Source organism: Tilletiopsis washingtonensis (genome assembly GCF_003144115.1).
Source record: "Tilletiopsis washingtonensis strain MCA 4186 unplaced genomic scaffold FA09scaffold_1, whole genome shotgun sequence".
NCBI classification, from domain to species: domain Eukaryota; kingdom Fungi; phylum Basidiomycota; class Exobasidiomycetes; order Entylomatales; genus Tilletiopsis; species Tilletiopsis washingtonensis.
The window spans coordinates 85,546-110,776 of record NW_020311998.1 but is presented as its reverse complement, the minus strand read 5'-3'; the positions used below and the strand labels follow the sequence as shown (position 1 = coordinate 110,776).

The 25,231-nt window shown below is 67.3% G+C and overlaps 12 protein-coding genes across 12 annotated transcripts; 3 read left to right on the top strand and 9 right to left on the bottom strand.

Annotated features, from left to right (window-relative positions):
• Positions 1-29: 29 nt before the first annotated feature.
• On the bottom strand, positions 30-725 carry FA09DRAFT_327051 (hypothetical protein; the record flags this gene model as incomplete). Its single annotated transcript, XM_025741249.1, has 2 exons — positions 366-725; positions 30-286 (listed from the first exon to the last, which is right to left on the bottom strand). Coding segments are annotated over exons 1-2 (565 nt in total), but the record flags the coding sequence as incomplete, so codon positions are not given.
• Positions 726-852: 127 nt separating this feature from the next.
• On the top strand, positions 853-3,610 carry FA09DRAFT_344669 (hypothetical protein). The gene is made up of 2 exons (XM_025744658.1): positions 853-1,574; positions 1,663-3,610. The coding sequence occupies exons 1-2, from the start codon at positions 951-953 to the stop codon at positions 3,469-3,471; spliced, it is 2,433 nt and encodes an 810-aa protein (XP_025601363.1). The 5' UTR covers positions 853-950; the 3' UTR covers positions 3,472-3,610.
• On the bottom strand, positions 3,569-5,146 carry FA09DRAFT_1521 (hypothetical protein). Its single transcript, XM_025739195.1, has 4 exons — positions 4,601-5,146; positions 4,314-4,534; positions 3,885-4,222; positions 3,569-3,800 (listed from the first exon to the last, which is right to left on the bottom strand). The coding sequence occupies exons 1-4, from the start codon at positions 4,869-4,871 to the stop codon at positions 3,617-3,619; spliced, it is 1,014 nt and encodes a 337-aa protein (XP_025601362.1). The 5' UTR covers positions 4,872-5,146; the 3' UTR covers positions 3,569-3,616.
• Positions 5,147-5,273: 127 nt separating this feature from the next.
• FA09DRAFT_327050 (adenylate kinase 1) lies at positions 5,274-6,559 on the bottom strand. Its single transcript, XM_025741248.1, has 4 exons — positions 6,489-6,559; positions 6,034-6,427; positions 5,555-5,892; positions 5,274-5,465 (listed from the first exon to the last, which is right to left on the bottom strand). Exons 1-4 carry the CDS (start codon positions 6,532-6,534, stop codon positions 5,374-5,376), a joined length of 870 nt encoding a protein of 289 aa, XP_025601361.1. The 5' UTR covers positions 6,535-6,559; the 3' UTR covers positions 5,274-5,373.
• A 246-nt stretch (positions 6,560-6,805) lies between these two features.
• FA09DRAFT_342048 (hypothetical protein) lies at positions 6,806-7,595 on the top strand (the record flags this gene model as incomplete). Its single annotated transcript, XM_025744522.1, has 2 exons — positions 6,806-6,899; positions 7,215-7,595. 2 exons carry the CDS (start codon positions 6,806-6,808, stop codon positions 7,385-7,387), a joined length of 267 nt encoding a protein of 88 aa, XP_025601360.1. The 3' UTR covers positions 7,388-7,595.
• On the bottom strand, positions 7,236-13,616 carry FA09DRAFT_327049 (hypothetical protein). Its single transcript, XM_025741247.1, has 12 exons — positions 11,929-13,616; positions 11,741-11,867; positions 11,504-11,685; positions 10,904-11,443; positions 9,767-10,850; positions 9,228-9,711; positions 9,003-9,173; positions 8,393-8,948; positions 8,255-8,337; positions 8,174-8,202; positions 7,904-8,118; positions 7,236-7,836 (listed from the first exon to the last, which is right to left on the bottom strand). The coding sequence occupies exons 1-12, from the start codon at positions 13,426-13,428 to the stop codon at positions 7,714-7,716; spliced, it is 5,094 nt and encodes a 1,697-aa protein (XP_025601359.1). The 5' UTR covers positions 13,429-13,616; the 3' UTR covers positions 7,236-7,713.
• A 372-nt stretch (positions 13,617-13,988) lies between these two features.
• On the top strand, positions 13,989-14,757 carry FA09DRAFT_289177 (AMMECR1-domain-containing protein; the record flags this gene model as incomplete). Its single annotated transcript, XM_025739940.1, has 4 exons — positions 13,989-14,077; positions 14,163-14,294; positions 14,355-14,417; positions 14,472-14,757. Coding segments are annotated over 4 exons (570 nt in total), but the record flags the coding sequence as incomplete, so codon positions are not given.
• Positions 14,758-14,815: 58 nt separating this feature from the next.
• FA09DRAFT_335717 (hypothetical protein) lies at positions 14,816-15,317 on the bottom strand (the record flags this gene model as incomplete). The annotated part of the gene is made up of 3 exons (XM_025743790.1): positions 14,816-14,982; positions 15,038-15,086; positions 15,168-15,317. 3 exons carry the CDS (start codon positions 15,315-15,317, stop codon positions 14,816-14,818), a joined length of 366 nt encoding a protein of 121 aa, XP_025601357.1.
• A 294-nt stretch (positions 15,318-15,611) lies between these two features.
• Positions 15,612-17,216, bottom strand: FA09DRAFT_357687 (hypothetical protein; the record flags this gene model as incomplete). Its single annotated transcript, XM_025744864.1, has 5 exons — positions 15,612-16,113; positions 16,173-16,317; positions 16,377-16,744; positions 16,801-16,880; positions 16,933-17,216. Coding segments are annotated over 5 exons (954 nt in total), but the record flags the coding sequence as incomplete, so codon positions are not given.
• Positions 17,217-19,168: 1,952 nt separating this feature from the next.
• Positions 19,169-21,487, bottom strand: FA09DRAFT_344665 (hypothetical protein; the record flags this gene model as incomplete). The annotated part of the gene is made up of 3 exons (XM_025744657.1): positions 19,169-19,746; positions 19,805-20,175; positions 20,897-21,487. 3 exons carry the CDS (start codon positions 21,485-21,487, stop codon positions 19,614-19,616), a joined length of 1,095 nt encoding a protein of 364 aa, XP_025601355.1. The 3' UTR covers positions 19,169-19,613.
• A 1,107-nt stretch (positions 21,488-22,594) lies between these two features.
• Positions 22,595-23,071, bottom strand: FA09DRAFT_335714 (hypothetical protein; the record flags this gene model as incomplete). Its single annotated transcript, XM_025743789.1, has 1 exon — positions 22,595-23,071. One exon carries the CDS (start codon positions 23,069-23,071, stop codon positions 22,595-22,597), a length of 477 nt encoding a protein of 158 aa, XP_025601354.1.
• Positions 23,072-23,981: 910 nt separating this feature from the next.
• On the bottom strand, positions 23,982-24,569 carry FA09DRAFT_335713 (hypothetical protein; the record flags this gene model as incomplete). The annotated part of the gene is made up of 1 exon (XM_025743788.1): positions 23,982-24,569. The coding sequence occupies one exon, from the start codon at positions 24,567-24,569 to the stop codon at positions 23,982-23,984; it is 588 nt and encodes a 195-aa protein (XP_025601353.1).
• Positions 24,570-25,231: the final 662 nt, after the last annotated feature.

Below are 25,231 nucleotides of genomic sequence, written 5' to 3'. Positions count from 1 at the left end.
TCAAGCCGGCCCAGTCGCGCGCCACTCACCGACGCGCGCCGCGACCCAGCCGACGTCCTGTCTCAGCGTCTCCTTTTTGCTCTGCTCCTCGTCGCGCGTCACCTCCCGCAGACGCGCCAGCTCCTCCTCGATCTCGACGCACGTCGCCGCCGGCTCGAGCACGAGGCCGAGCAGCGGTGCGTCGGAGGCGGGCGGAAAGGCGGCGATAGAGGGGGAGGGCGAGGGCAGAGTGAGGGCACGGCGAGGTGGCAGGGACAGGAAGAGCGAGGGAGAGGCATTTGTGATGCTGCCCCCCCCCCCCCCCAAACGGTTGCGATGTCAGTCTGCTGCCCGATGTGCGAGAGAAGAGGAGAGAAGAAACTCACGTGCCGACGACTCGCCAGCCGCCGTCGTCGGCGTGACTGTGATCTGGCGGCACGTAGCAATGCACGCTCGTCGCCGTGCCGTCGGGCAGCGGCGCCTGGCCCGTGAGGAAGACTGCCGCGGTGCTGTGGTTGGTGGCGTCTGCCTGCGTGTCGCTGCTGCTGCCGCTGGCGGGTGCGGGGAAGAGGGTGAGTGCGGACGAGGAGGCGGCCGCGGGGAAGTGCGAGGCGGGCAGAGGGAAGAGGGCGTGGGTGGCCGAGACGGGCTGCGGCGGCTGCGGCAGCGACGAGGCAAGGAGGAGCGAGAACATGGGTGAGGATGAGACGGCAGTTGAACGGTGAAGAGCGAGGCGTGGTGGACGCGAAGCAGGAGGCGCCAACTTCAAGCTGCAGCGGAGGCAGGCAACGCGCGAGCCGCTTCGAGCTTCGCGGCGGCGCGTCTTTCTGTTTGGCCCACGCCGCGCGCGCCTCCACACGCCCAGCTTGCTCTCCTCCACCACCTCCGCCGCCACTCTCCTCCTCCGCGTCGCACTCCGCCGTCGGCGCTTCGGGGGAGCGCGCGCGCCTCGCGCCCGTCTCTTGCATCCCATGTCGTCCTGTCCTGCCTGCGCCTCGCGCGATGTCGAATATGTCTCCTCGGCCGCGTCGGTCGTGTGCAACGCATGCGGCGCCGTGCTCGCCTCCACCAGCGGCGGCAGCAGCAGCGGGGGCGCCAACAGTGGCGATCTCGTCGCGCCCGAGCTGCGCTTCGGCGGCCACGCCTACGGCCTCGGCAGCGTCGTTCTCGCCGGCGACGTGCGCGTGCGCGCGCCGCGCCTCGCCATGCCCGGCCGCCGCGCCGGCGAGCAGCGCTGGGTGCCGGGCCAGGAGGCACTGCGCGACAAGGCAGAGCGCAGGGACATGCTCGAGAGCCGCAACATGCCGGCGCTCGTGCGCCATCTCGGCGGCGTCCTGGCGCGCGCCGGCGCGCCGGCGGGCATGCTGGAGCAGGCAAAGGTGCTCTTCACCCAGGCGCGCATCTTGGCGCGCGCACATCGCCTGCGCCTGCTGGAGGATGCGCGGGCAAGAGGAGAGGAGCACGGCCAACTCTCGAGGACGCAGCGCGCGTTGGGAGAGACGCGCTGGGGCATGCTGAGCGAACACATGGCCACCGTGGTGGCATGGGCGACGATGAAGCGGAACAGATGGCATCGCGACTTGGAGCAGCTGGTGGTGAGTGGTTTTGGCGCGCTCGCAACAACAAGCGTGCCAGCCCAGCGAGTGAAGGTCAGAAGCTGACTGCTGTGCTGGCCCACGTAAGGTCGAGAATGGACAGCGTCGTTCGATCGCACACAATCAATTGGCACGTCTCAAGCGCCTCTTCCACAACACGCCCATCCTCGCGCATCTCAACCACGCCGAGCCAAGCGCCTACGTCTCTCAATACTTCTCCGTGCTGCAACGGCTGCGCGATCAGCGAGCCACGCCCGCAGCGGCGACGAAGGGCGTGCCGCCAAAGATACTCGCCTACCTCTCCTCCGTGCCCGACTGGGCGCGCGCCGAAGCCCTCGCGTCCAGCCTGGCTCGCGTGTGCGAAGCAGAGGGCCTCTTCAAGCTCCACACTGGTCCCGGGGTGCATCGCGATGCGCATCTCATCGCGTATGCGCTCGTCGTGGCCGCGATTGAAGGCACGATCAAGAAGGCATCGCCCGTGTATCAGATTGTGGCACTGTTTGATCGAGCCGAGCAACTGCGTGTCGAGGAGCTGGAGCGGCGCGAGGGAGAGGAGACGGCGCGTGCCGAGGAGCGGCGCGAGGAGCAAGCAGCTGCGAACGACGATGTCGACTCGAATGCAGAGTCGCATGGCAGTGACGACGCCGACAACGACGACGCAGCAAGCAGAGGCGAGACCGACTTTGCCGCTGCGCAGCAAGACGAAGACGTGCCGCGTCGCGAAGCCGTGCTGCAACGTCTGCGCGAGCTTCGCCGCATGGTGACGCCGTGGATACGTGCTCTTCCCTGGTTCGACGACAAGGACACGCTCAAGACGCACGAGGCGAAGCAGAGGGCTGCACGCAAGAAGCGCCAGTCGTCGAGCAGCCGCAGCGGCAAGCGCCACGGATCGGAGGAGATGGAGGATGCGGATGCGGCCGTGGCGTCGCGCGCAGACTTTGCCAGCTATCTGGCAGACGTAGTGGCCTTTCGCGATGCCATCGCCACGCGAGCACTGCAGGCAGAGCACGCACGTGCCGACGAATGCGCAGCCGCAGACGACGCCCTGATGGCCGCCAAGCTAGGCGCCGTGCGTGCGCAGTTGCGCGCCGCAGACGAAGCAAGGCAAAGCCGACGCACCGACGGCTGGGCGCGGCGCTTTCTCGAGGCGCAACGCCACTCGCATGCAAGTGAGCGCAGGCCACGCGTGCCGGCGCGCAGCGAGGAGAAGAGGGAGATCGAGGCGTTTGTGCAGGCCGAGACGCTCGAGCAGGAAGTGGCGCTGCTGCTCGATGGCGACGACGAGGTTTCCGAGGGCGCAAGGGCGGTAGACAACGCTGCTTTGCAGATGCAGCAACTGCACGCTCTCGCCTCGATGCTCGACGAGCAAGCTCAGGCAATGCCGCCAGCCAGTGCTCGCGCCGCCGCGCTGCCGCACTTCCTGCTCCTCGACGAGCAAGAGCTGGCGTGCGCCGGCGCACGCGTGTCCGGCGCCGCCGCTCTGCATTCCGACGCGGCCGTCGACGCGCTCCTCTTCGCGCCCGCCGAGCTCGAGGGCTACTTCTTCACGCCCGACGAGTGCCGCGCGCGCGCCGCCATGGCCGAGCGTCTCGGCATGTGGCAAGGGCCGGCGCGCGAGGCGAGCGGCGCCGACAAGCCACACGGCGAGAAGCGGCGCAGCAAACGCACGCTGCAGGAGCGAGCGCAAGAGATGGGCCTGCACGTCATCGACGGCCGCCTCTCAAAGGCGAGGCGCGTCGACGTCGAGACGCTGCTCGAGGGCGACTCGCGCGGCGTGGAGAGAGACGAGGAGCGCGAGATGGAGATGGAAATCGTAGAGGAGGCCGGCGACGCTACGCCCATGCGCTACACCGACGTGAGCGAGGAGGAGGAAGAGGAGGAGGAGGAGGAGGAGTAGGAGAGAGAAAGAGGGAGAGAGAGAGAGAGAGATGTGGGCCGCCACTGCACGCTCGCGGGCCCTGAGTGCCACCAGCGTCATCCCCACTGCATGCGATACCCACCCATCCAGCCGATGTGACTCCCGTCGCTCAGGAATCGATTGTTCATTGCGTCTTGCGCTCGCGCGCCGCGTAGACGCGCCGCGTCCACGCAATGAGGTTGGGATGCCGCAGCAGCTCCTCGCGCAGACTGCCTGGCTCGGCAGCGCCGTGCACTCCGGGCGGCAGCGGCAAGCTGAGGAGCGTGTGTAGCTGCGCGAAGAGCAGCGCATCCAGCGGGGTGGCAGATCTGCGAAGGAGTGTGTGCAACGCTCTCTGCATCAGCGCCGCATTGCGGTCACGGGGGCTGTAGAGAAGCGCGGCAACGACTCACCTGGCGCCGCAGCACCAGCCTTCAGGCTGCACCATCTGCGCCACCGCTGCGATGGCTTCCCTCGCGCGCGCCAGCGCAGCCGCAGGATCCCACGCCAGCTGCGACGATTCCTCCTCGTCCTCCTCTGCCGCGCCCGTGCTCAGCACGCCACTGCCGCCCAGCAGGCCTGCCAGACTCCACTCCCAGCCCGGCACACGCGCCGTCGGTGTCAGTGGCGCCAGCTTGGCCGCCTGCGCGCGCGCACGGCGCGCGGGAGAGAGGCGCTGGGCGTGTGCGGCGCGCGAGAGGAGCGCTCGTGCACTGCCGGAGGGGTCGGGCAGAGCCGCTTGGGCTTGCAGCTGTGTGTGTGTGTGTTTCCAGCGTTTTTCCTCGTCAGCGAGTCCCCCAGTCTCAGCGCGGGAGGGTCCGAGGCCCGCAGTAAACACGCACCACGCCCGCCTGCAGATCCGTCTCGAGCAATGCGGCCAGCGCATGCGCCTGTGCCGCCTGTGCCGACGTCGTCCACGGACCCGGCACCGCAGCCGTCGAGTGGGTCTCTGGTAGCTCGGCACGCTCCCATTCAAAGGGAGCATGCGTGGAGAAGTACGTGTGCAGGCCGGCAGTGGGCACGACGAGGCGACCGTGCGGCGCGATGAGGAAGGGCGGAGCGTCTGGAATGGTGCCCTCGCGTCAGCGCTCGATCACCCGCCAACACGCAATCACTGCGGCGGCCTCACCCTGTGCGCCCCATGCATCTTCGGCAAAGTCGAGCTCTACGACCTCGAGCTGCACGCCGCGCAGCTCGGCCTCGACGAGCCAGCGCAGCGCCGCCACGTCGCCGGGCGCATCGCGCGCGCGCAAGTCGCGGCGCGGGCGCGGCACCACGAGCTGCGCGCGCGCCGAGGGCGCAGGCAGGGGCGGGTGGCAGGCGGCGGCGGGGAAGACGTGCAGGGGGAAGGCGGAGAAGAGACGCGCGACAAAGTCGGGCACGGGCGGGAAGAAGGACATGCTGCGGGACAGGAGCGGAGATGGGGGAAGAGGAGGGAGGAGGAGCGAGAGTGCTCAGCACGCGAGGGAGTGGAGGCCATGCGTTGCTTACGTAAGGTGCACGCCCAGCACGGCCCTCGCCGCGCGCAGCCTTCCCCCACGCCTCGCATGCACTTGCACGCACATCTCTCGCGCGCCTTCGCTGCACTCTTGCTGAGGCGCCCTGGCGCGGTGACGCCCCACGCTGCCAGGGTGAGTGCAGACGATCGCAAGCCTGCATCTGGCAAGGCAAGGCCCATGCATGACGCAGCGGCGCGCGTCCTGCCTCCGACTGCCCTCAGAGCGTCTCAGCGGCGGCATGAGCCATGGCGTCTGTCATTCGCACGGGCCCGAGCCTTCTCCACGTCGGCGCCCTGCGTGAGGGCAGCTGCATCGCATGCCATTGTCCTTCTCTATCTCCTTGCATTTGGGGCTCGCTCTCGAGCAGCCACTTCTGCACGCCCGGCTGTGCGCGAGGCCGCCTTTACTTCTGCGCGTCCTTCTTGGCCTTGGCATCGAAGATGGCGCTGATGCTGTTCCACACGACGGCCTGGCTCTGCGCGGCATCGACGGGAGCTGCGGCCGGAGAGCGTCAGCGTGGTGAGCAAGTGAGACGCGCCAGCCCTTGCCACGCAGTGCTGCACCACGCGAGTCAGGCCCCTCACCCCAGATGCCCTTCTTGCGGTAGTAGCCCGTGACGCTGGCCGTCTGGGCGTGGTACGTGCCGAGGCGCTTCTTGAGCGTCTCTGCATTGTCGTCGGAGCGCTGCACCAGCGGCTCGCCCGTGACGTCGTCGGTCATGGCCTTCTTCGGCGGGCTGAACTCCTTGTGGTAGGAGCGGCCGCTGGCCGGGTGCACGAGGCGCCCCGTGATGCGGCTGATGAGCAGCGAGTCGTTGATCTTGAGCTCGATGGCGTGGTCGAGCTTCTGGTTCTTCGACGTGAGCATGCCGTCGAGCTTCTCGGCCTGCGGCGTCGTGCGCGGGAAGCCGTCGAGGATGAAGCTGGGGAGGTAGGGTCAGCCGAGCAGCAGCCAGATGGCACACGCGGGCGACGGCTGAGCGTCACGAGTCGCTGGCCATGCCGCACTGCACGGCACATGCCTGCCGGCCACCCTCCACGCACGTCCGTCACGCTGCACTCACCCGTTGGCGCACTGCTTGTTCTGCTCGAGCTGCTGCTCGATCATGCCCACCATGATCTCGTCGCTGACGAGGCCGCCCTGGTCCATGATCTTCTTTGCCTTCTTGCCGAGCTCCGTGCCCTGTGCGACCTGCTCGCGCAGCATGTCGCCCGTGGCGAGGTGGCAGACGTTGCCGTTGAAGCGCTGCAGGATCTTGGGTGCCTGCGTGCCCTTGCCGGCACCCGGCGGGCCGATGAGGATCATGCGCACGCCGTCGGCCGCGCCGCCCGTCGAGGGCAGCAGCGACGTGGCGGCCGACTCGAGCGCGCGGATCTTGCTCTGCAGCTGGGCGGCCAGGTCGCGCAGGTAGCTCAGCTCCGACGAGTCGCTGCCGCTGCTGTAGCTGCCCGGCGCGGCTGGCGGCAGGGTGGGGGTGAGCAGAGCACGGCGAGGCACAGCGCAGCCACGGGCACTCACGCGCATCGGGAGCGGCGGGCGTGCGTGCGGTGGTCGAGGTGGCCATGGTGTGTGCGGCGGCGGTGTGGATGGCGGTGGTGGTGGGAGCGCACGAGCGGCTGGAAGAAGCGGCGATCGGCAACCGCGCGGCGCAGTGGAGGCGTGGCCCGGCGATGCTCGAGCGGCGGCCGGCTCGGCGCGGACTTGGCTGCTGGGAGCGCCGGCCGTCGCCACGTGGCCGGAGGCGCATCGCGCACCGCCGTGCCGCGCCTGGCCCAGCCATCCTTGCCGTCGTGCAGCACTCCTCTCCACGCTCCCACACCAACCCCCACCTCACCATGACCGTCTTCACCAGCGTGCTCGGGTACGCCGGCCTCGGCTTCCTCACGCGCTGCTACGCCCTCGGCCTGCAGAAGCGCAACATCTTCGACGGTGCGTGGGCCGCCGAGGGCCGGCGCGTGGAAGCGAGGCGCAGGGCGGGCAGAGGCACGCGATGCGGCGAGCAGGCCTCGGGCGCAGGTGCGCTGGCGAGCATGGCTGAGGCGCGGCAGCACAGAGCGCAGGCAGCTCAGTAGTCTGCTGCTTCTGCGTCGCAGCCGCCAGCAGCATGCCAGCTGTGCCCGAGGCAACGGCGTGGGCCGAGGCGCTCGCTGCTTCTGTCGCAGCTCGCCGCTCGCAGCTCTACCTGCCGGGCCACACCTGCCATGCAGCCCGAGCTCCCGCGCTGACACGCTCCTCGCGCCACAGCCCTCGGCGGCCACGCCATGATGATCACCGCGTTCGGCGGCCTGGGCTACTACATGCACGGCCTCGAGGGCCGCCAGCTGGCCTATATTGCCGCCAAGAAGGAGCAGATCCAGCAGAACCGCGAGCGCGTCGCCGCGCGGCAGCAGGGCGGCGGCGAGGAGGAGGAGGAGTAGAGGAGAACGGGATGGGGGGAGATGGGAGGCAATGGAGATTCGATGCTTACGGGACGAGCAGAGAGGAACGCGCTTGGCGGAGGGCCTGACGGGCGGGCCGAAGGACCTGGCAACAGTGCGCGCGAGGCTTGCTCGTCTCCAGACTGGCTCGCGGCGGACACGGGAACGGGATGTGATGACGGGTGACGCGATGGATGTGGGGTATGGTATGGCGGGCTTGGGGGCGGCGCGATGCGCCACGCGGTGGATGGTGGAGCCGGGCGGATCAGTGGGTCATGTGGCTGAGGGCGGGAAATGCGCGGCGCGGTGGGGCCCGGCGGCGGGCCTCAGGCGCTCTCCATCTGGCGACGCTCGGCGGCCGCCAGCATCAGGCGGCGGCGCGAGTCGGCGGCAGCGCTGGCGGACGCAGCAGCGCTCGATGACGCCGCGGCAGGCGCGTATGTGGGCTGCTGAGAGGGCAATGCGTGTCAGCTCCAGCTGCCATCGGACCGGCGGGACATCGCTGCCACGGCGCACCTTCTCGGGCAAGAAGCACGCGAGCAGCTCGCGCACCGAGTTGATCTGCTCGCCGGGAGGGCCCTTCTTGCTGCGCGGGCCCGGCGTCGTGGCAGGCGCCGCCGCGCGCCCATCACTTGCAGCCACGCTGGCGGCGTCGGGGATCTCGGCGGAGCGGGCATTGGCGAGCACGTAGAGGCTCGTGCCGCGCGCGACTTGGGCGCTGCAGATGCGCTCTGTAGACACGCGGGTCAGCAGAGTTTGCGGACACAGCGGCAGGAGGCAGCGCACCTTCGACGGTGTCGATGGCCGAGTAGCAGCTGCGGGGCGCGTGTGAGCACCTAGGAGAGCAGGCCTCTGGGTCGCACTCACAAGACCGAGGTCGCTTGCGTCTGGCCGATGCGGTGCACGCGGCCGATGGCCTGCAGCTCGACGGCGTGGTTCACGAACGGTTCCTGGCGCGCAGGCGTCAGCACGGCATGCCACATTGCACCGTGCGCCAAGACTCACCAGCAGGATGACTACGCTGGCGCAGGTCAGGTTCAGTCCGGCAGACTGTGCCTCTGAATGCAGCAGCAGCACGTTCGTGTCGCGGCTGTTGCGGAAGGCGTCGACCTGGCGCGCCGCGACACGGCCGCCAGTGTCGACGCGCACGTGGCGCAGCGCCTGCGTCTTGAGCGCCTGCGAGACGAGGTCGAGGCCGCGCGAGAACGACGAGAAGACGATGAGCTTCGTGGCCGTCTGCGTCTGCGAGATGTGCAGCACGTGCTGCACCAGCAGCTGCAGCTTGGCGCCGTAGCGCGTCGAGAGGCGCACCGCCTCGATGTCCTCGCGCTCCTCGCGCTCCAGCAGGTTGTACAGCGGCTTGATCTCCAGCGGCGCAGCGGCATAGAGGTCAGACGAGGCGCTCTTGGACGCCCGACGAGCCTCTTCGTTGGCGGCGCGCGCCGCAGCCGCAGCCGCCTCCGTCACGGCCACGCGCGTCAGGTGGCGGCCGCGAGGCGTCACCTGCTGACAGACGTAGCACTTGCCGTGCATCGGCGGCTCGAGCGCCTTGAGGGCACATCTGTGCGGAATGCATTAGCACAAACACCGCTGAGCTGCTCAGCTCCGCACTCACGGCACGCAGAAGCGGTGGGCACAGTCGAGCAGGCACTGGATCTCCTTGTCCTCGTAGCAGATCGTGCACATGATCTCGGGCGCGGCGTCCATGTTCGTCAGGTAGCGCGAGCGTGACTCGAGGCGGCCGAGCTCCTGGCGCATCTGCTCGGCCTCCTTCTTGAGGATCGCGCTGCCGGGCACAATCCGTCAGCGATGTGACACGACGTGCGCGCATGCCACTCACCGATCGATCTCGTAGCTCTTGCGCACGACCTCATCTCGAGCCGTGTCGCTGATGCTCTGCAGGCGGCGGAAGTACGTGGAGCGGGCGTTGAAGAGACGCGCCAGCACGAGCTGCTCGCGGCGCAGCTTCTCCAGGTCGTTTTGTGCCTTGCGCTGCATGTCACGCGCATCGCCAAGGCCACGGCGTGCGATGGCCATCTCCTCGTCGCGGTCGCAGCGGGCGATCACATCGCGCAGTGCCTGGACGATGGCGACGATGGGCCGCTCGCTGCCGAGGCCCACCTTCTGCCGCTCCTTGTTGAGCGTGCGGAACAGCTTGAGCTGCGTCTGCAGCGTCTGCAGCTGGTCGCCGTCGAGCAGGTCGTCCTTGAACTCGCTGTTCTTGTCGTCGCCGACGAGCAGGCGCAGGCGCTTCTGCTCGTTGACCTGCCGCTCGAGCTGGACGAACAAGTTGGGCTTGCTTGTGGCACCCGTTGCCAGTGCACCTGCGGGTAGGAAGGGCTGTCAGCGCAGCCGTGGCAGAAGGCTCGGCGCACTCACCAGACACGATGGCCTCACGCTCGGCCAGCAGCACGCGGTACATCTCCAGGAGCGTCTCCGCCTCGCTCTGAGCCTCGAGTGCCTCTGCGTACTGGTCGTCGTTCTCGTCGTTGAGGTCCACCTCTCGGTTGACGGGCCGCAGGATCTGGTCGATGATGCGCTTGCGCCACGCAACCACCACAGCCGCATTGGCGTCCAGCAGCCCCGCAAGCGTCTGCAGCGACGTGAACTCGACGAAGCTCATGATGCCTCCGTTGCCAAACTGCTGCTCGACGGCGAGTACGGGCGCGGCCGCTGTCTTGACCGGAGCGGCGCCGCGCTCGACGTCGTCGAGGCTCTCCTTGAGCAGCTCCTGGCGCACGGACTCTGCAGCAGCGTATGCCTCGTCCTCCTGCGCCTTGTGCGGCGACACAGCGGCAGCGGCGGGCGCCTCCTCGACCATCGGTGCCAGCGCTGCTGTTGCCGCCGCCTGCGCCGCCGCGAAGTCGCGCTCGCCCATGCGGAAGTAGACGTTGCCGAGCCACGCGTACGTGCGGTGCAGCTGCTCGAGGTGCAGGCGCAGGCGCAAGCTGATGGCGCCGGTGTGCGCCGCGCGCGCTCTGAGCTTGTCGCGACGCTGGAGCGCCTGCTCACCGTCGATCTGTCGGCCATCGGTGCCGTCGCTGTCGCGCAGGAGGTCCTCGTCGCCCTCGGCTGCGGCCGCCTCGACGCTCGTGAAGCGGTAGAGCGGACCAGACTTGTGCGCAACGGCAAGCGCCTGTCTCATCTCGCCGATGCGCACCTCCAGGCCGGCGCGGAGCCGGACGAGCTCGTCCCGCGCTTCTTCGTAGACGGGCTCTGCGCGAGGCTTGGGGCTCTGGATGAGCAACAGAGCAGCGCTGATCTCCTTTGTCTTGAGGCTGAGGAAGTGCGAGTCGCGAGCGGCGACTGCGTCCTCGCGCATGCGGTCCAGCACGTCCTGCATCGACTGGATCGTGTTGGTCGCAATTCCGCGCCCCGCCTTTGCAGTGACCGAGCGGTCCGTGACCTGCGGGTGCGTGCATGCCTGACGCAGAAGCGAAAGGTGAGCGCGCAGCTTGTTGATCTGTGCGCTGCGAGTCAGCCATGGTGCGCAGAGCCAGGCCCGGTGCAACTTACGTCAGGTGGCGTCTGGCGCAGCGCGCCGTTCTCGCCGACGGCCGACAGCTTGTGGCTCTGTCCGCTGAGGTTCAGATCGGACAGGGCCGCGGTCCAGAGCTCCTCGTAGAACGTGCGCTGGACAGGGCCGAGCTCGACCGGCAGCATGTAGCGCGTCTGCTGCGGCAGCGTCGTTTCGCCGCGCACCTGCGCCTTTGTGTTGCGCGTGGCGAGCGTGCCGAGGACGCGCTCGAGAGTCGGCGCGAGCTCCGGCGTGAGCAGGCGCTTGAAGGCAACAGGCGTGTCGTACGGGCCGAGAACGCGGAGGAAGCGGAAGAGCGAGCGCAGATCGTCGAGGCGCGTGACAGGCGTGCCAGACACGGCGATCGACGAGCTACGCTCGATCATCGACACGGTCTCGGCGGCCATGGAGTTGCCGACCAGCTGCACCTCGTCCATCACCACGCGGTGGTACGCGAGCTGGACCAAGAGACTGCGCGGGCGCTCGTAGCGGCGCTCGAAGCGGCGCTCACGCTCGCGCTCTGGCTTGGCGACGCGAAGCTGAGCAGAAGTAACAGTCGGTCAGCAGAGGGCGCAGGCGATGCCAGGCAAGCCACTCACCTCAGACTTCAGCGTCTCGTATGACGCAACGATGACATGAAACTTGCGAGCGAACTCGGTCCAGGTCGTGCCCTTGGGTACCGCCTTGCCCGCCTGCAGGTGGTTGACGTAGTTGAACACGGTCAGGTCGGGCGCGTGCGTCTGAGCCTCGTCGATCCACTGCTGCCGGAGGAGCTCGGGGCCTGCACCACGATTCAGCCAGTGATTGGCGCAGCGTTGCGTCGCAGCTGCACTCACAGACGATCAGGGTGGTGCGCGCATGCGTCACGTCGAGCTTGAGCGTGTCGCTGTAGAACGACATGGGGTTGTCGATCACGTCCGAAGCGCATGGGTTCAGCAGGATGAGCGCGAAGATCTCGACAGTCTGGCGCGGAGTAGGGCGTCAGCGTGCTGCTCAAGGACGCGCTTCGCACGCATCAGCGCACCTTGCCAAGTCCCATCTCCTCGGCAAGAATGCCGCCGCGGATGTTGAAGCGCGCAGCGTCCGCATCTTGTGTGAACATGCCGGCGAAAGCGTTGAAGAACAGCGGAGAGGACGCAGAGGCTACCGTCTCCCACCAAAGGCCAGTGGCCATCTCGCCGCGCGCGCCCATGATGCCGGAGGTCGGAACGAGGGCCGAGCGCCCTTCCGCCGGCGGTGGCGCATCGGGCTGCGCCAGCTGAACGCCTTCGCGGCCGAGGAGGAAGTTGACGGAGCGGCGCTGGAACGGCATGAGTGTCGGCTCCAGCTGCACGGGCTGCAGGCCGGCGCCTGCGGGCAGCGTCGAGGCATGCAGGCTTGCGTAGACGAAGCGCTCGCTGAGCTGCTGTCCGCAGCGATGGCGCGCTGCCTCGCGTGCAGCCGACGGCGAGGCGAAGCGTACAAGTGCGTTGAGGTCGCTCGCTGCCGCTCCCTGAGCTGGCTCAAAGGCGGCTGGCAGCAGCGCCACAGCCACGTGCAGCTCCAGAATGAGCTCTCCAGAGGTGCGCGTTGGGCCGGCCGTGCTGAAGCGCAGTTGCAGCTCGGTTTGCAGCTCGATGTGCGTGTCGCGAAGGCGAAGCGCAGCCGGCAGCCACGGGCCATTCGTCCAGCTGTGCCGGCCACGCTCGATGGACGCGCCAGGCAAGTCGATGAGAGGAACAGTAGCGATGCTGTCGCCCTGCGCAGTCAACAGGCGGTACGGCTGCACGATGACGGGCGTGCCAGCCGTGTCGCTGCCGTCATCCGGAGCGGGCACGGGCTCCATCGAGACGCTTCCGAGGGAGAGACTGTCGCGGAGCTTGTCGCACTCGCCCGGCGACATCTGTGCCTGTGTCGGCTCGAGCCGGAAAGAAAGCATAGTCGAGAACCACGGAAGCGGAGACTGGGACTGGTAGACGCCCATGTCCGGTGACAACGATTGCTCGCGCTTCAGCCTCTTCGCGGGCGCCTGGCGCACGTCCGCCTCGGCCAGGAAAAGGCTGCGCTTGCCTTGTTGGGCTGACTGCGCTTCCATGGCGTGCGACATCGATCCGCTCAAAGCATCTGCAGCAATGCGCTCTCCCGCCAGCGAAGGCGACGTCTTCACGTGCACCTGTGCTGCAGCGTCGAGTGCGCGCCACATCGCGTGCAGATCCACAAGAGCAGACCACTCGCAGAACGCCAGCTCGTCCATCTCCACTCGCACGGGCGACGATCCAGAGACCGTTGGCGCCTCATGAAGCGTCTGTAGCGGCGTCACCAGAGCATTCTTCCGCGTGTGCTCGGCGTCGGCTGCCAGCTCCAGCGCCTTGCCTTTGCCCTTGTCGCCAGAGGCGGGTGCCGGCGGCGCCGCGGCCGGAGCGCTGCCGCTGGCAGCAGCAGGAGCGGAGTGCGGCGCAAGGTTGCTCGGTCCTGCACCCTCGGGAGCCACGACCTGCGCAGGCGGCCCACGACGCACTGCTGCCGTCTTCTTCATGCGCGCCATGGCGGCGCGAAGTGGAGGTGCGAGGGGCGGCCGGCTGCGAGCAGCAGGCCTGCTCGACGCAAGAGGCGGAGCAGACAGGCGGCGGACTGCAGAGGGCACAGTCGCTCAGCGCTGCGTGTTGCGCTCGAGTGCGCGGACGACGGGTGCGACGTAGAGCGGCGGGGCGGAGGGGATGGTGGGAGATGAGAAGGACGGAGCGGTGGCGCGCGAGGCTGAGCGCGTAAAGTGCATTTCATTTAGAGCCAAGCCCGTTGTAGTTGCCGTGGTCGCGAATACAACTTTGCTGCGCGTGAGCACGGGCCACGCTGATGCTTGTCCTGGGCTCTGCCTGTGCTAGGCCCGCTCTGGCCTCTCACCACCATTCAGATTTCGATCCGACGCCTGCCTCAGCACTGCGCACCACTGTCCAGCACCTCTATCACTCTCATCACTCTTCTCGATCTACATCTCTCGCACACAGCAGCTCGCTCCTCACTGCCAGCAGTCTCAGCGTCATGTCTGCCGGCCCAAGCGGCTCGTCGGCCGCGGCCAGCTCCTCGAGCGAGGCGCTCGTCGGCGAGGAGCATTGCTACTACTGCTTCGACGTGCTTGAGGCGGCTCTGAAGCGAGCATCTCCGCCCAAGCCTCGCTTTGTGCCGGGCGACGACTCGTGAGTGCAGCAGCGGCGAGGCAGATGCAGCGCAGAGGAGCAGTCGTCTGGCCAGCCGTTGTCTGGGCGACGAGCTGATGAAGAGCATGCAACGTAGGCCGCTGTTCGTGACGTGGAACACCATCAGTGCAAAAGGTGATCGACGGCTACGCGGCTGCATCGGCACGTTCGGTCCTGTTCCGCTCGAGTCTGGCCTGGCAGACTACGCCAAGACGAGGTGAGTGACGAGCGAGCTGGCCTTGGCGCGCTCGCTGCCGAGGCTCATGTGTGCTGCCAGTGCGTTCAAGGATCATCGTTTCAGCCCCATCACAGAGCGCGAGCTTGCATCTCTCGAATGCGGGTGAGCAGAGGTGGACGTCCTCTTCGCGACGCGAGGCTTACACATGCACCGCAGCATTTCGCTGCTCACGCCCTTTGAGCCGTGTGCAGACTACACAGACTGGACCATCGGCGAGCACGGCATCTACATCCACGTGCCAAGCAGCAGCGGACGCTGGCTGACAGCCACGTATCTGCCCGACGTGATCCCCGAGCAAGGTTGGAGCAAGCGCGAGGCCGTCGACAGTGCCATTCGCAAGGCGGGCCACACGGGCAGCATCGATGAGGCACTGCGCAGGCGCCTAAAGGTGGAGCGCTACCGCAGCGAGAAGTGCTCGCGCACCTACGAGCAGTGGCGTGCGGCACGGGCCTGAAGGACTCTCGCTGCTTGCTTCGATTCATGTCATGACATTTGCTCATTCAGCGTCCGTGAGGTCCGCTGCCCGGCGCCTGGCCCTTGGACTCGGGCTGGTTCTGCGCGGGCGCGTGCTCGGCCGGCTTGGAGCTGGCGGCCGTCTTGGACATGTCGGCGCCAGGCTTCTGCAGGTTGCGAGAGGGAGCATCAGCAGACTGCGTCTCTGCATAGTCTGAAAGTGGGGCAACTCGCCTCCTGCTCGATCTTCTTGCCGCTCTGCTGCGGACGCGGCTTGTCGCCGTCGTATGCGCCCTCGGACGAGGCGATGTCGTCGACCTGGTGCGCAGCAGCATGTCCAGTCAGCCAATCTGCAGACCTGCGCTCGATCATCCATGCCTCTCGTCGCTGCACACTCACGCTGGCCGAGCCAGGCGTGCCCGTCTCCGTCGGGCCCTGGTCCATGCCCTGACCGCCCTTGCCCGACGAGCGCGCCATGGCGCTGCTGGTGAAGTTGCGCGCCAGAGGCGAGGGCGTGGCGCGCGAGACGAGGCGCAGCGAGGCGAGCATGGCGCTGAACGATGGCTTGAGGGTGCTGGTGAGGTGAGAGGCGGAGAGAAGGCGAGGTGTGGCGCTGTCGAGGCGGAGTTGAGAGTTGGGAGAGCGGAGCGAGGAGCAGCGAGGCTTGCAAGCGTGGGGTCAGATGAGCGGCGCAACGTCAAGGCGAGGACCCTGCATGTGGAGGCGCACCACGTGTTGGACGGAGGCGCGTCATCTCGAAAGGCGCGATCACCTGCCAGGCGTCGCGTCCTCCAGCCTTCGCCGCTCACGGCTCCTCGAAGCTCACGGCACGCACAGCAGGGTGGGATAGAAGGGATGGAATTGCGCGACAGTCGCGAGACGAGGTGGCTCTTAGCATCGATAGACGAGACGAGGGCTGGGGATGGGAGGGTGTGCGAGTGCTTCAGGTCGCGAGCGCAGGACGCGCGACGACTAGTCACACTGCACAGGTGGGAGGAGGGGCGAGAGAGCAGGACCACGAGCGGGGAGAAGATCGTACGAGGAGCTGGGGGCGGGGGTAAAGACGAGGCGATCTCGTCGCACGGCAAAATACGTCGACTGGGCGAGGGTATAGAGGGATGACGCGCCAGCTTGGTGCTTCGACAGCCGTGCGAGAGGGGGTGTCTGTGGGTGGGGTCGGGTAGTTCGAAGCCGCCGCACAGCAGGCATGTCACCTGTGCGCCACGGCCCGACGGGGGTACTGGAGGATCTCTATCGGGAGCGAGACATTACTGCGCGAGCACGAGACACGGTGGTGGGCCGCAGTGCAGGCGCTTAGGCAGCGGCCGTGACGGGCGTGGCAGCGCTGTGGTGTGCAGACGTGTGAGCTTGGACGGATGAAGAAGCTCGGACGCGGTCACTCACGCCGGAGCAGCCTGGATCGGCTCGGGCACCTTCTCCGAGACGATGGGCGACTCCTCGGCGGCAGGCGCGGCGTCGACGACGGGCGCAGCCTCGGCAGCCGGGGCGGCCTCCTCGGGCTTGTCCTCAGCAGCGACGGGCTTCGACTCTGCCAGATGAGGAGAGCGTCAGTCGACAAGTCCACGGTACAACGCAGACGACACTCACCCTCCGAGGGCTGCTTCTTGGACTTGAAGAGCGCACCGACGCGCATCGACAGGCGGCGGCCGACCTTCTCCTTGGCGGGCGCAGCGGCGTCGGGCTTGGCAGCCTCGTCGATCTTGACGGCTGCCGGCTCGGCAGCAGCGTCGTCCTTGGCGGCCTCGGGCTCGGCGATGGCGCCGGCGGGCGTGCCGTCGGTGGCGATGGGAGCAGCCTCCTCGGCCTTGACGGCCTCGACCGGCGCGCTCTCCTCGGCAGCCGGAGCACCGCTGACGGCGACGGGCGCGGCCTCCTCGACCGGGGCAGCCTCAGCGGGCGCAGCCTCCTCGGTGACGGCGGGCGTCGCCTGAGCCTCGGGCTGCTCCTTCTTGGGGCTGAAGGCGGCGAATGAGCACGGCAGCCGAACGCACGGTGACGGAGGCCGACTCACCTCTTCTCCTTCTTGCCGAGGAAGCTGCCGAACAGCTTGTTGACGAGCGACTGGCGCTTCTCCTTCTTGGGCGTGGCAGGCTGTAGCAAGAGTGTCAGCTTGAGGATGTCGCGGCATGGTGAAACGACTCACGGCAGCCTCCTCCGTAGCGGCGGCAGCCTCGGTGGGCTCGGCGGCAGCGACCGGCTCAGTAGCGGCAGCAGCGGGAGTCTCCTCAGCGACGGCAGGCGCCTCGGCCGGAGCCGGAGCCTCCTCGACGGCGGCGGGCGCCTCGGCCGGAGCCGGAGCCTCCTCGACGGCGGCAGGGACCTCGGCCGGAGCCGGAGTCTCGGCGACGACGGGCGTCTCGACGGGTGCGTCGACGGCGGGCGTGGTGTTCTCGACGGCGGCGGACATGGTGTGGTGTGGTAGGGGTGCTGAGTGAAGGAGGTGTGAGCTGGAGCAGACGCGATAAGCGCTGGAGCGATGCGGCGAGAGCGCGCGTGTCATGCGCCGCTGCGGCACGCGTTCCTCGGGCCGCGCGCCTCGCCAGCCGGCGTGAAAAGCACGACATGGCACGGCGCACTTTGCCGCAGCGGCGGCGGGCCGTCGACGGCGACGCTGCAGCAAGTGAGCAGCACGAGCAGGCCCGACAGCGGCCAGCGTCGCCATCGCAGGCAGGCCCTGCCGTGCTGCTCGCAAGTCGCCGTGCGGCCGCGAGGGCCTGCAGCCGAGACCAACACTTGGACCCGTTTGGGCCGAGGCGTTGGCGCTCCGCTCCGCCGTGTACCACAGCAGCGGACGCGCGCGCCACTTTTCAGCAGCAGCGCGGCGCCGAGGGCGAGCACAGGGCAGGCCGCCAGGTGCGACGCTGCGCAGATCATCGACGGCCGAGCGACGGTGGCGAGCAGATGCGCAGCACACCGAGCGATAAGGCCCAGCACAGGCGCAGCGGCACGAAGTCACGCTACAGGCTCGGCAGGCTACTCACGTGGGTGGAAGGGCGGGACGAGGGTCAGGGAGAGCGGTAGCGAGAGGCGAGAGAGCGGGAGAGAGAAGAGGTGGTGGTGGTCGAGAGGCAAGCTGGCGAGGGCATGAAGAGTTCGATTGCGCAGCAGAGCGAGCGGGCCGCAGAGCGACAAAACAGGGCAGGCAGGTGCAGGCCGGCAGCGCTGCAGCTCGGCTGCGCTGCGGCACAGGGGCTGCACCGCCCACCGCCCTCTCGCCTCTCCGCACCGTGCATGGCACAGAGGCGAAGCGGCCGCTCGACTAGGCAGGGCAGCAAGGCAGCGCTCGCCTCTTCGGGACGCTGCTGCGGCTGCGGCAGGCAGAACAAGGAGCGTTCGCAGCGCGCCTTCGGCCGCAGCACGCAGCAGTGCGCCTGGCGCGCAGGAGAGGAGGCGAGCGCAGCAAGGCACCGCCGCGAAAGGGGCGTTTTGCCGCGAGGCGCAGCGGCAGCGGAGCTAGCACGCCGCCTGCGCCGCGCCGCGCACGCCGCACAGCGCCTCATCCCGCTGCAGAGTTCTGCTGCACGGGTCCGCCCATCGCTGCGGCCACAGCATGGCACGCACCGCACAGACGCCACCGCCGCAGCAGCGGGCGGAGAGAGGGGCGCTCGGGCGTGGGCGAGGGCGCTGATGGAGCGGGCACGGCGTGACTTGACGCCGCCGCGCTCGGGCCGCGCTCTCGCGTCCCCTCTCTTGTCTTGCTGCGGCGCCGAGAAGAGAAGCGGTCCAAGCGTCGGCGTCGCCGCCTGCCGCTGCTCGGGTTGGCGTCTGCTGCGGCTGAGCGGCTGCGTGCCGCACTCACCGCTCACGCCCTCGCAAGGAGCAAGAAGCTGCGAGACGCCACACATGCTGCGTCGCGAGCTGCGGCACCGGCTGCACTGCTGCGAGGCCGCAACGCTGCGGCACGCAAGGGGCCGACGGCGACCAGGCTGAGGCGTGAGATGGCGCATCAGCCAATCGCAGCCACCAGCCGGTCCTGCCGAGCGTCGCTATGAGGCTGCTGCGGCAACCTGCTTCGAGCGGCTGCGAGGAGACTGCGTTTGGCATGCGCAGCGCAAGGCCAGCACCAGGCGCCGCTGCGGTGCGGCCTCTTCGCCTCTGCAGCCCCTTGTGCTCGAGGCTGCTGCTGCTGCGGCGCTCACACGCCCGCCGCGCCAACTCCTGCGGCGCCATGCACGGCGGCGATCCTCGGCGTTGGCCCGCACGCGAGATCTGCTGCGGCGCGTCGGAGCGATAGCGGCGCCGCACCGGCGGCACGCATTCTGCCGCAGCGGCGTCGCGCCGCCGTCGCCTGAAAGCGCAGCTTGGGCTGCACGCTGCACCTCGAGGCGGCGGCATCGTCTGCACGACTCGCCGAGCGACGGACTGGAGCATCGCGCTGTACCACAATCATCAAGTCGGCAGCGTGCTGCTCCCACCTTAGCGCCGCGACGTCGAGCCCGCCAGGCAGCGCCGGACGCTCAGCAGGGTGCCAAGCACGCGCAGGCCACGCAGGAGACGTGGGTCGCAGGCTCTGCTTTCCAGCGAGCAGTTCAAGCAGCATGCGGCTATAGCTTGCACAGCTGTGCAGGTGACGACTGAGGATGCAAGAGCAGTAGCAGCCGCGTCACGAGCTATACGCCTCTCGCCGCGACTCAAGGATGTGTGCGCAGCACGGCCAGCGTGTATTGCGACGTCGCGATCGGCCGTAGAGTCCCGTTCAAAGAGCGTCCGAAGCATGTGAGTGGCACCGAAGAGCCGGCGAGAGGGCCTGGAAGCGCTCGAGACTAGGTCTCGGGGTTGCGCTGCCGTCCATGACGCTCGCTACGTGACTGCGTGCTCGGCGACCTAGGCGTGCACCTCGGCGCGCTGCTGCGCGCCCGGCATGGCCGAGCTTGACTGGGCGCCCGCTTCCCGGTCGCGCAGCGTGCGGAGTACCTTGAGTCCGAAGGCGACAAAGGCCGGGTCTTCGGCGACGCCTCTGTGCTCGCCCGTCAGCGCTTTTGGCGGCCCGCTCTCAGCTGCGGAAGGGCACTCACTGGCGCCCAGACGACTTGCCCGCCGCCATCCCGGCAAGAGCGTCTCCGAGAGAGGACGAGCGTACTCGAGCTCTGACGCCGCCGGATGACTGTAGCTTGAGAGCGGCATCGACGGGCGGGCGCGCCGCAAGCTGCAGCTTGAGCGTCGCGTTCTCCCTACGCAGCTCATCGACCGTCTGCGCCTGACACTGGATGTACTCGGCCTGCAGCTCGAGCTGCTGCATCTTCATGGCCAGCACCTGCGCATTCACGGCGCTGCACTGCGTCGTCACGTCGAGGAGCTCTTCGAGCTCGGCGACGCGGCACGCAAGTTCTTGCGAGAGCAGCAGCTCGGCCGTGATCGGCGTTGTGGGCGTGGATGACTTCTCCATCTGCAAGATGCAGAGAGAGGGTGTGGGTGGTGAGGTAGATGGGTTGGGGAGTCGAGAGCTGTGGGATATATTGAGGCAGGGAGGCGGCCCAGGCACGCGACGTGCACAGACCACCTCTCGCAGACCTTCTGACCTGTCATGCGCCGCGACAAAGGAACGATTCTTGCCTCACTGCAGTGCACGGTGCGACGGCGAGTAGGATGTGATGCACGGACAGCGAAGAGCTGACGGACGACTCGGGCTGCAGCAAAGCTCGCACCCGGTGCGTGGCAGGCTTCTCCGCGGCCTCACACGTCGCGGAAGTCAAGGCGCACGTCACACGACAGAGCTCACTGCATTGAAACGACAGTGAAGTGAGGCGTGTGTGAAGCTACTGAACGCGGACTGTCGAGGCGAGAATGACTGGATGGTGCGGGAGTGACGGTGACTTGCGGTGCGAAGCTGCGAGGCGCTTGCTCGAGCGAGGGGAGCCGGGGCCTTGCGTGTGGACTGACGCAGAGTTGAGAGGTCAGCGAGCGATTCGTTGACAGAGCTGCTGAGGAGAACGCTTGTCCATGCGCCTGTGCGGCTGATCGAGCGCATACAGGCGACAAAACGTCTCTCCACTGCTCAAGGGCTCTACACTCACAACGACGACTCGAGCGGGCCCGCTTCTCTGTCCGCCAAGGCCCTACGTCGCGCGAGCAGGCGCGACCGCCGCACGAGTGCAACGGGTACGCACGGCGCCGAGCACGACGCCGCGCATGACGGCCCAGTTGCGGCGCTGGCGCGTGCTCATGATCGCCTCAAAGTCGTCGAGGATGAGCTCGAGCGCCTCCTCCATCGTGTACGGGGGCACGCCGAGGCGCGCGGCGCCCTCGAGGCAGTACTCGACGAGCTCGCGCATGCTGATGACGCGGCCGTGGATCTGGAAGCGTGCGTCGTCGTCCGTCTGGTTGTTCGGCATGGCGTCGTTCAGGTCAGAGCGCTTGGCGATGAACTCGACGCCGCCCGGGCGCTCGACGAGCTCGCGCGCCGTGGTGCGCATGCCGCAAGGCAGAATGAGCGGCGCATCCCAGTGCGCAGCGATGACCTTGCGCAGCTTGCCCGTCTCGGGGTGCACGAGGATCGCCGGCTGCTCGTTGGTGAGCATGACCATGTGCTCGCTGCCCAGCTGGCTGCCCTCGAGCTCGCCCACGGCCACGGGGCGCGCCTGCTCGTTCTGCGGCGCGGCGGCGCGCGGCTCCGGCACGCCCGCCGGCGGCAGGTCCTTGACGCGCGGCTGAGGCAGCACCATGATGCGCGGGGGATGGTAGGCGACGAGCACGACCATGGCGGCGGTGCGGGAGGAGGCGAGGGTTGGGTGGTGCTTGGCGATGGGCACGGCGCGGCGAGATGAACGTGGTGGGTGAGAAGGAAGCGGCAGGCCGCGCCGGGCAGCGCTGGACAGCGTCACGCCTCTCACCCCTGACTTGCCGCAGCTGCGAGGCTCTGACAAGGCCGCGATAGACGCAGAGGCGAGAGCGTGTAAAGTGCGGCGGCGGCGACGCGCCCCTCGCAACACGCGACGCGCGCCGAGCGCGAGTCCGCGCTGCCGTCGTCGAGCAAGCGCGCAGCGAGCCACCTTGCGGAGTGTTCTGACCTTCGCCTCGCATGACGAAGCTTTCCAGCTGCGATGTACCTGCTTCTTGTTCTGAACCAGCCTGTCCAGTCGAAGCATCGCTTTCCCGCTCTCCAGTGCTTAGGCTCAGCGGACCGGTGCTCTTGTCCTGACGCGAGTCATCAGTGCACAAACGCATCGCAGAGCTCTCCGCAGAACCGATCTGCTTCCCCTCGTATCATCTTGCTGCTCTCTCAAGTAGGCATTCGTCTGGATTCTACAACATGCGCTCGCCAGATGCGCCGTCTACGCAGCAAGTCTACCCCTGCCTCAGTGAAAGTCAGGTTTTGAAATTGCTGGGGCGGTAGATATGAAGAGGATAGTAGATAGGGCATGCGGCAATCGTTGGACACGTTGTAGCGCACCACAAAGTGGTTGAGCGACGAAGAGGTGGTCAAAGGGGTGGGAACGGCCTGTACGGCATGAACAGGTAGGAGAGCGGGAGGAGCAGACGACGCAGCGGGTAGGAGAAGCTCTGACCGGACACTGCGTGGACGGGCTGATGGAGGACTGTCTTGTGTCAGTGGCAGCCTTGTGGAAGAGTTGCGAGACATGCTCTTCCATCCTTCCGCCAGAGAGTCCAGCACGACTCAGGAAAAGCGCGACTGCAAGCCTGTAGGGCGCAGCGGCGACAGGACGACGTGCATGCACTGCTTGAGCGGCAGAAGGCCGCTTTCCTCACCGCTCACGACGCCAAGCTCAACACTCACAAGAGAGTCGCGGAGAAGACAACCTCTCCTTCCTGGAGCGATCGGCGGAGGTCCTGTCCGACGCCAGAGTCTAGCTCGTCGTGCCCGAAGTCGAGGCCGCTGAGCTTGTGGAGCGGTCGTTGGCACGACGATACTCTCTGACCGCATCCGCGCACATGGCCTTCCAGACGAGGCGTTGACGCGAGCTCATGCAGTTCTCGTAGTCTTTGAAGATGATGCACATGTTTGAGACGACCGTCTTGGTGTCGAAGCTGGGCCCGGCAAGGTTGGCAGCGTTGACGCCGCAGTACTTCAGGAGCTCGTCAAGGCTGAGCTTGCGGCCAAAATGATAGAAATTGGCGTCGAGATCATCAGGATTGACGAACTGTGCCTCCGTCGCCGGTGCCATCCAGTTCAAGTTCTTGCTCATCATGAGCCCGAGCGTCGTCGTGACGCTGCCGTCGGGGAGGATGAGCTGAGTGTCGAGGGCGGGCGCGGAGATGCGCAGCCAGGCGCCACTGACTGGCTCGTAGCGAATGATGGGCAGGTGGTCACGATGTAGCTCCATGAGATTTGTGCGTACTCCTTGGTGAAGGACGGGATGTTCCAGGCCTCTAGGATGAATGCTGTGCTCGATGCTGACACAGGCCACATGACGCGGCTCCTTGCTGAGCGCAGCCAGAGACGCGCGCGTTGGAGGAAGCCTGACCATAGTCAAGGGCAGATGGAAATCCAGTCCTTCGGGCATCGTAATGGAGCATTTTGCTGAGGATGCGAGGAAGAAGAGGGCGAGCGAGTGTGCGCGCGCGCGAACGAGGGGATGTGGTGGGCAAGAGTCAGACTTCATCAGCGGCGGCCGGCGGCCGACATGTCTACCGCTCGGGCCTCCAAGCAGCCCATTGATGAGGCTGCGACACGCAAAGGAGCAGGCCCCACATCAATGCTATCACACCCGAGCTGCTGCGACACGTGCGCTGTATATGCCCGCGCCCGCTCCTTTGTCCTCGCGGCGCAAGCCCCTCCTTTGTCCTCGCGATATAGGCCGCGCGCGAGCACAAGGAGCGCTGTGAGACGCTCCGCACACCAACTCCGCGCCAATTTGCTCTCGACTCATGGGCCAGCCGTGTCTGAGAATGTACAGCGTCGTTCAGAGCGTGAGTGTGTGTGGTGCGGACAAAGATGACAGGTGGTGCGTGGCGATGACGGAGCGATGTGCTTTCGATGCTCGAGCGACAGAGGCGGGCGAGAGTAGACGGAAATGGACGACTTGCGGAGCGGCAGATGCAGACATGATGTACCAAAGGGTGCGTGAGCTAAAAGGGCGAGTGACATATGTCAGCGGCGGCGAGTCGAGAACAGAGCGATGCGGGCTCATCCATCCACCGAACACCGCGGGACCCGTGCGACCCGCCTAAGGACTACCTGCACATTGACAAAGCAACGTCCCTTCCACTGCTTGACAAGAGAGAAACTCACGTTCAACGCGCGGTTGCGATGCCCGGGCCGGAGCCGAAGCGAACGGCAACCATCAGGTCGAGCACGCGACGCACGTCAGTCCACGCAGGACGCTGACGCGAGCTCATGGCGGCGCTCATGTAGTCGCAGATGGCCTTGAGAGCCGAGCGGACGTTGTGCAGCGGGACACCGAGGAAGATGGCGTTCTCCAGGCAGTACTCGCCGAGCTCCATGAGCGAGATGATGCGCCCCTCGATCTGGAAGCGAGCATCGGCATCATTCTCGTTGAGCGTCGTGTCGACCGACGACCAGTTGGTCGAGGCCGTCGAGATGAATTCGACGTCGAGGCGCTCGCCGACTTCGCGCACCGTCGTGTGCGTGCCGTCCGGAAGAATGATCTCCATGTCGCGGCTGTCCGCGACGACCTTGCGGATCGTGCCCGTGCTCGGATCCTGGATGATCGTTGGAGTGTCGCTGAGGAGCACCTCGTTGGAGAGGCGCGTCGCCACTGCCACGCGGACAGGGCCGTCGTGCTGGCGCGGCGGCGTTGTGCGCTGGAGCGGCAGCGCCGTCAGCACGGGCGGGAGGTAGATCACGAAGTCCTCGGACATCGTCGCGCACTGTGCGTGGAGACGCAGGTAGCGGAGCGGAGAGGGCGGGCGGCGTGCAGGAGTGGAGAGGGCGGGCAGCGTGCACGCTGGATAGTGTGCGTGTTGGTGGCGGGACGCCAGGAGCGAGCAGTACGGGCGTCGTCCGGCAGCGAAAGTCATCCGGTATGGACAGGCGCTGCGCGCTCTCACCAGGCCTTGGCAAAGACGGCAGCGAGGCGGCGCTGCTGTGACAACTAGCCGAGAGCGCGTAAAGTGCTGCTGCGGCACATCACAACACGCCGCGCGTTTTCATCGTCGTCGAGCGGGCGTCCGGCGAGCTGCGCTTCCTAGTCTTCGTCCATGCTCCACGAGCTAAGGCTGAGATCTTCGACGTACTGCTCTGCGGACAGAGAAGCAGCGAGCAAAAGAGAGAACCGCTGCAAGCGTCGTCTCGCGTCCGAGCTATGCGGAGGCATCGGCGCAAGTGCGCCTGTGCTGCACACTCCCGAACTGCTACGGCGGCCTCGCTGGCTTGCGCATCGTGAAGGTGAGGCGCGCTGTCTCAGCTGTTCTCCGTGGTACTCTCGCGCTGCGCCAGTGTTGCGAAATGCTCGGCTTCCGAGCAGTAAGAGTGGTCACACGCTGACAGGGATCTCATGTGGCATTACGAGGTTCAAGGCCGC

Coding starts and splice junctions, on each gene's coding strand:
- FA09DRAFT_327049 (XM_025741247.1), bottom strand. CDS start 13,428: ATGGCGCGCATGAAGAAGACGGCAGCAGTGCGTCGTGGGCCGCCTGCG. Junction 11,868..11,928: donor AGGAGATGGGACTTGGCAAG/GTGCGCTGATGC, acceptor ACTCCGCGCCAG/ACTGTCGAGATCTTCGCGCT. Junction 11,444..11,503: donor ACGAGACGCTGAAGTCTGAG/GTGAGTGGCTTG, acceptor ACTTCTGCTCAG/CTTCGCGTCGCCAAGCCAGA.
- FA09DRAFT_1521 (XM_025739195.1), bottom strand. CDS start 4,871: ATGTCCTTCTTCCCGCCCGTGCCCGACTTTGTCGCGCGTCTCTTCTCC. Junction 4,535..4,600: donor AGATGCATGGGGCGCACAGG/GTGAGGCCGCCG, acceptor GCACCATTCCAG/ACGCTCCGCCCTTCCTCATC. Junction 4,223..4,313: donor CGGATCTGCAGGCGGGCGTG/GTGCGTGTTTAC, acceptor ACACACACACAG/CTGCAAGCCCAAGCGGCTCT.
- FA09DRAFT_327050 (XM_025741248.1), bottom strand. CDS start 6,534: ATGGCCACCTCGACCACCGCACGCACGCCCGCCGCTCCCGATGCGC. Junction 5,893..6,033: donor AACAAGCAGTGCGCCAACGG/GTGAGTGCAGCG, acceptor CTACCTCCCCAG/CTTCATCCTCGACGGCTTCC. Junction 5,466..5,554: donor CCGCAAGAAGGGCATCTGGG/GTGAGGGGCCTG, acceptor CTCCGGCCGCAG/CTCCCGTCGATGCCGCGCAG.
- FA09DRAFT_344669 (XM_025744658.1), top strand. CDS start 951: ATGTCGTCCTGTCCTGCCTGCGCCTCGCGCGATGTCGAATATGTCTCC. Junction 1,575..1,662: donor GCGACTTGGAGCAGCTGGTG/GTGAGTGGTTTT, acceptor GGCCCACGTAAG/GTCGAGAATGGACAGCGTCG.